Here is a 6,914-nt window from a genome sequence, read left to right on the forward strand (position 1 = left end):
TGTAAAAACATTTATCAGCAATACAACGTTTCTACAAAAATGCCCCCCCCCAAAATAAAAATCGTCAACTGACTAATATATACTCATACTATTACACATAGACTACACATTCTTACGTGACTTCAATCGAATAATCATATCACAATCACATACATATTTTGGGGTTATCGCGACCGCCAGTGTGTTTTCTAGTGTGTACTCGCAGATCAAAATTGAAGCCATTACACTCCACCACAACTCAATTAAAAAACGTCTATATCAACATAAATACTATAGTTAAAATCTTAAACATGATTTTATTGATCACAAAACACATGCAATACAAAACTGTATAAATCTATAAAACAAATACTCTTGAAAACAAAATGTAACATGATCTGCTTAGTACTTATCCTTAGCATGTTATTTTTGCTGTTTAGTCAATACTGGCTATTAACCATGGTAGACAACTGACATCAAAACAAATCTTCAAACATCAATATTCAACTTTATAGAATAAATTATATATAAACAAAATATTGAGGTAAGAGTGCATATACCCCACCATCCATTTCAGATGGGAAATGACTTGGTATCAAAGATAATCGTTGATGATGGAAGTGTTTAACGACCTTGACTGGCTGTACAGCACTCGCACGGTCGGCTAAGATAACCGTACCATGTCAATTTTCTATATCTATGATGAATATAAAAATACAAATATAAAAGTCATAACTAGTCACTTAAAAATTTTCCATTCATGGCAGCATAGATCGATTTCAATATCCTTTCGGAAATTTCACTTCGGAAATCCTCGGAACATAACCAGAATAAGGCACACGTGATACTCTTCTGAAAACATAGATCGATGTCCATATGTCATTTCGAAAATCCTCTGAATACATGTATAACCAGAATCAAACAAATGTAACGCTCTTCTGAAAGCATTGTCATATGAGAAATGAATTTGGTGACCTTTGCGTCCTACTTGCTTTCAACATATCATGAATTCGGAGTATTTAAATTTTCACTTGCTGTTGTCTGACCTGGACTGGCTTCTTCTTTGATAAAGGATAAATTAACTCTGCCTTGGATAACATCTTCGTATGAAGGAGGCAAATCTTCGTATTTAGGTAAAGAGTTCGTTCCAGATATAATAGCAATGTCATTGTGTTGTGTCATGTTATTCAGCTCTGTTTCTTGCCCTACAAGTAATTCAATAAATATGTGAAACTATGACAAAAAATAGACACACAACAATGTCTCGACTGCAGCATAATTTGATTTATAACAGTTAGTTATTTTTTAACTGAGATGGGCTGACTAATCATATGCATCTGTCAGGAAACTATGTTTATGTTCTGAATAAAATAAATTCTTATACAAAATATTTCCTTCTTCGAATGTATGAGGTATTTTTATTAAGTAGACCACATAATAAGGTTTTGCCAAAAAAAAACTTCAAGGTGTGTTGTTAATCTTTTGTTTCATGTTTTGGGTACTATATAAAAAAAATATATATGCAATCTTACGTTGAACAAACAAAAATCCTTGATGTGTACCACATATTAGCATAATATATTATACATGTTCAAACTTACTTGAATTTTGACTTCGTCGATTTTGGCGAATACTTGGTATTATACACAGTTTTATTACACATATACAACATCCAAGGAAAACAGTTGTGCTAATTATAACACCAAATGCTATCCCAAATATTTGTCCTGTCGAACTGGAAATAAAAAGATTCATTTTCTTAAAAAATATTTTACGAAAAAAGAATAATTATATATAAAACTTTGATTATTGTGGTTTCAAAGATAGATTGCAGTATATTCCAGTGTCTAAAATGTGAACGATAAAAGAAATTATAACACTAGTACTATAAAAATTTTGTGTTTTTCATTTTTTTCAAGTTTTGTTTTCTTCTTCTTATTTCTTCTTTGTTTGTGTGTTCCGGTCTTTTGAAATTACTTATAATAACATAATATTTTCGATTTAACAGTTATGCTGATGCTACCGGAGATAAATGCCGGCCATGAAAAATATCATTGCTTTTTTGAGCTTTCAAATGAGGACAATTCCATATAAAGAATGACAAAAGAAAATATCATAGTGTGTTCTTATGGTGTGTCGTTACAACGCGGTTTCAAGGTACATATACATGTAGGATGGTTGATGCCTTCAAACATGTTTAACCCCCTCCAATTTGTATTTGCCTGTTTAAATTCAAGAGCCTGTATGTATAGTTCACTGAGTGGTTATCGTTGGTTCATGTCTGTCACATGAACTTTTCCAGTAAAATATTTCTATTTTTGTATGCATGAATAGATAAGGCCTTTAGTTTTCTATTTGAATTGTTTCACATTTTTCGTGGTGGGGCCTTTTAAAACTGAACAGCATGAGTTTTTCTCATTATTGGAAGTACGATTGCTAAAAATTGCTTTCATCCAGTTCATCCAGTTCGTTTTAGATTAAATGGATAGTTGTCTCAAATATTAGCAATCCTACGACATTTTATATACTCATCAAAGTCAGTCATCTGGGAGGGAGAAATACGATAGTTTCAACATGTTCAAAAGATGCACATATCGCAAGATAAAAATAACGTGTTGAAGTTCAAAACAATGTCTATAATAAGATGTGGTAAGATTTCTAATAAGACAGGTAGCCAACACAGTCATAACGGAGCGGATTTGAGCATCTAGGTAAGCAACAAGAAGAAAACCCCATAAAATATAGCTTTACAATGCCCCCAACAAATCTCTCCGACGTCAGTCTACAAGGTCTACCTAAGTTTTAATAAAGACAAGAACCCGAATAGGCATTTGGTTGAAAAGAGAACTTACTTACAATACTTACAATGCATTTTTAAAGTCTTCTGACGAACAACAAAACTGCGAATGATTTTCTTCACAGCATCCGCTTGAACAGTAAAGATAAATTATCTTATACTGAGATGACGAACTATTCCAAAATAAAGTTGTACAGCTTTCTGCAAGAACATAATCTGCAATTGAATGAAAATGTATGAATGATCAAAAAGTTTTAAAAGTTAAAGTTTTATAACAAGATAAAAATTGTTTGAACTCAAAATTAAACATTTTGTATTAGTTTAGGCATGCAAAGAAACGTATTGTTCAAAAGAAGAAGAATCAGATAATGCATGCACTATTCACGTTTTAAAAAAGGAGGTACGTGCCATGCAATGAGACAACTATCGACCAAAGATCAAACAAAGTTTTGCATTTTTGTTTTTCTTTCCTTTTTTTTTTTGTACATAAATTAGGCCGTCAGTTTCTTGTTTGAATTGTTTTACATAATTTTGTTATTTCGGGGCCGTTTATAGCCGACTATGCGGAATGGGCTTTTTAAATAATTGAAGGCCGTACGATGGCCTATAGTTTTTCTGTGTCATTTGGTCTCTTGAGGAGCGTTGTCTCATTTGCAATTATCTTCTTTTTTTATATTAACTCATCAGATGGATACAAATAGAAAGTGAACGTGGTCGGGTACTTGTATATCCCATCAGTTGTTTGTGTTTCGGTTTACCGTCGTATAATCAACACTCCTTTTATATTCATATCATGATATTAGGAAATCAGAGAGTAGGAATCTTGTACAAGAAACTCATCAAATATATCAGGTCAAGTTGTGCACCCGAGACGTGTTTCTTCTAAAAAAATATTAATTATTCAAAAAGGTAACCAATTAACTGACTAATTCAAATGCATTACAAGTAACTGCGGGCATATTTAGTCTCACTTTGTATATTTGTTGTAACATGTCGGCCATATTTTTATATTTTATTTTCTAAAATTAATGCCCGAAGTCTTCTCCTTAATCAATTCATACCTTCTATTGGTCATTCAAAAGAAACCTTACTCAGCCTTTGTGAAATCCGAGTCTGCAAATATTCCGGAAAACGGGCGAACCAAATAAATTCAAAGTTTCAGAATATCTAATGAATTTCACAGGACAAATATTTATAAAAATGCTTTGAAATCGGAGACGGCGACATTTTATATATAAAATATCATATTTTGAATATACAGAGAAGGTGAAGGTAAAACCGATTAAACATTATTATCAATTCCGTTGATGTGTACATTTGTAGTACTAATTTTAACAACGTCCGTATAGGTAAAAAATGTAGAGTGCATGACTATTTGATTGGCCTATCATAATGATTTAAAATAAAAAATAAAACGAAAATGAAACATTCAAAAAGTGACCTGGTCAGCGAATTCAATATTGATTTCAAAGGATATAGAAGTGTCAACATCGGGGGACCTCAGGGAAGTAAAGAATAGAGAACGTTGAGTTATTGTTTAAATCCGGGTCAGGAAAGGTTATGTTTATGAAAAATGTTTACATCGATGTAATTATTACCTAGATTGAAATAACTATACAATTTTATTAATAATAGGCGAAAAGATGAAAGAAATGGAGAAAAAGAATAAAATAAGATGTTTCACTTACCTGAAAAATTATTAATAAACAAAACAAAGTTAAACGTAAAATGGAAAGGTGGAAAGTCCATGTTGTGACATACAATTTATGACTCTTTATTTACCTGTTCGATGACGAAAATAATTTAGGCCACACAAAATTAAATCCTAGTTCATGTTTCTTGTTTAATAAGGTTTTAACCATTTGCATTTTGAGAAAAATATCTTTATAAGGTAAGAATTGTGCATTCAAATTAAATACACGGCAAAATTCACGAAGTCTAGGCTGATTATTAATCATTTTACAAAAAAAAGGCCAACATTAGGGGGCGTACACCCTCTATGCCCCCTCCCCTGAATCCGCCACTGACTATCGTCTTCACTCATTAATTGTAATAATTTATACAAAGCATGATTTCTCCAATAATATGGTTTGATAAAATAAGATATGAGACCTTTATAAGTGGGACATTTTAAAATGAAATGCATCTCAACTTCAATGTAATTTTTAGAAAAAAACTAGTCTTTTGCCTCATGGAATTGCAGAATAGCGTCCACTTTCTATAGCTAAAATCCTGATCATCCATTAACACAGCTTTCTGAAACAGGTTTAATTTAGTTATTTCGAACCAAACAATTTTGTTTTCTGTCTGGCACATTCCCCGTTTCCATTCTCAATTTTAATATTCTCAAATAATAAAAAAAGACATATAAAGGAAATTGTATATATGATCTTCCAATTGGTGCTTTTGTTCGGGAAAATATGATGTCACGAAGCAAATATCTTTAGGTCAAAGTTTAATCGGTATCCTGTGGCAATATATCATTTTTTGTACTACATGTACATTGTATGATTGGTGCAATTTGGGTGTTCATTTCCCAATACCTTATTTTTTCATGTTGTTGTCCCCCTCCCCGCACACACACGCGCGTTGTTCTTCTATTTCCTAGATCACACAGTTGTTTAACCTCTATATCTCATTATCATGTTTTGAGAAATAGGAGGTTTTTCTGGGAGATATGTATCCACTATCATGGATTTTATCAAATGTGGACACAATGAAATGTATCTACGACTTGTACATTAATATTTAATTACTGGACAATTTTCAGATCAATATACATTTATTGTATTCAAATTATTCTAATTGTAACGATTTCACATGTAATACAGTTGCAGATTTAGGGGTACGGTTGCGGGAGGTGACCCCCATTTTTTGACGAGCCATGCATTTGAAAGGGGACAAATGTTTGGGTTCCCCCTTTATCTTGGGTTTGAAATCTCATTTTGAAAATAAATGGATCGGACCCTGTAATACCTATAATCACAAATATAACATCTGACAATAAAATGGTCCATCTATTTTATTCATTGTCTGTGCTGTTTTGATACTATTGCAGTTTGCACATTTCGTAATTGACAGGCCACAGAAAGGGCCATAAACCATACACGGAAAGATAAAATATTGATCTAAGTGTAATCAAGACCATAAATTTGGTCCCTATGATCTAAAGTTAGAAAATTAATAAAATCAAATCCATATATACTCGGCATATGCAACCTACTACCACTTCATCAACAGACCACAGCTCACGTGGAAACTTGCTTCGTGGCTTAATCCACAATGCACACTAACAATTTGAAACAAAAGGGTTCTCATTTTATAATGAAGTTTGAGGGCTTCATAGCTAGTGTAGAATGAAGAACAGCAATCGAAGTGTAGTTAAACATTAAGGTATGCTAGAAGATATGTTTCAGGTATTTGTTGAACCTGTGACATTTGTCGTAGAAAGCTTGCTACAAAGATAGGGCGGCGACTACGGCGGCGGCGTTATCTGACTTCATAAAAGCTTTATTTTTTAGAAATGGAAGACCTGGATGCTTCATACTTTGTATATAGATGCCTCATGTTACGAAGTTCCCGTCTGTTACATGTTCATTGTCTTTGACCTTATTTTCATGGTTGTGTGACAACTTGAAATTAGTTAAGATTTTTTTTAATGTTAATTTCTCTCTTAATAAATGAATATGAGTAATATGATAACTATATTTGGTATGTGCGTACCTTGCAAGCTTCCCATGCCCGTCAGACAGACTTCACTTGACCTCAACCTCATTATTTTTTTTATCAGGGAACAAGGTTAAGTTTTGGTGGTCAAGTCCGTATCTCAGATACTCTAAGAAATAGGTCTTGTATATTTGGTGTATGGAAGGACTGTAAGGTGTACCATATGCAACTATTACAGTCATAATAACGTTCGATAACTCTGCATGTGACTGGTTCAATTAGGATTTTTTTCTACTGGTTACCTGGTGAATTAAGTAAAGAAAATTGAAAAATATATTTAGTTCACCTCGGTTTATATCCATTCGATGTCTTCTTTTATGAATATAAAATAATATTGCAAAAAATGTCATAGCTAATTGGACAACACTAACCGGCATAGTTCAGTTCAGTTTCTTGTATATTCCTCCATTAA

The 6,914-nt window shown here is 32.6% G+C and overlaps 1 protein-coding gene across 1 annotated transcript; it reads right to left on the minus strand.

The window, feature by feature from the left end:
• Positions 1 to 276: 276 nt before the first annotated feature.
• On the minus strand, positions 277 to 4,566 carry LOC134701029 (uncharacterized). Its single transcript, XM_063562172.1, has 4 exons — positions 4,465 to 4,566; positions 2,845 to 2,992; positions 1,581 to 1,714; positions 277 to 1,184 (listed from the first exon to the last, which is right to left on the minus strand). Exons 1-4 carry the CDS (start codon positions 4,523 to 4,525, stop codon positions 982 to 984), a joined length of 546 nt encoding a protein of 181 aa, XP_063418242.1. The 5' UTR covers positions 4,526 to 4,566; the 3' UTR covers positions 277 to 981.
• Positions 4,567 to 6,914: the final 2,348 nt, after the last annotated feature.

Source organism: Mytilus trossulus, unplaced genomic scaffold (assembly GCF_036588685.1).
Source record: "Mytilus trossulus isolate FHL-02 unplaced genomic scaffold, PNRI_Mtr1.1.1.hap1 h1tg000211l__unscaffolded, whole genome shotgun sequence".
Taxonomy (NCBI): domain Eukaryota; kingdom Metazoa; phylum Mollusca; class Bivalvia; order Mytilida; family Mytilidae; genus Mytilus; species Mytilus trossulus.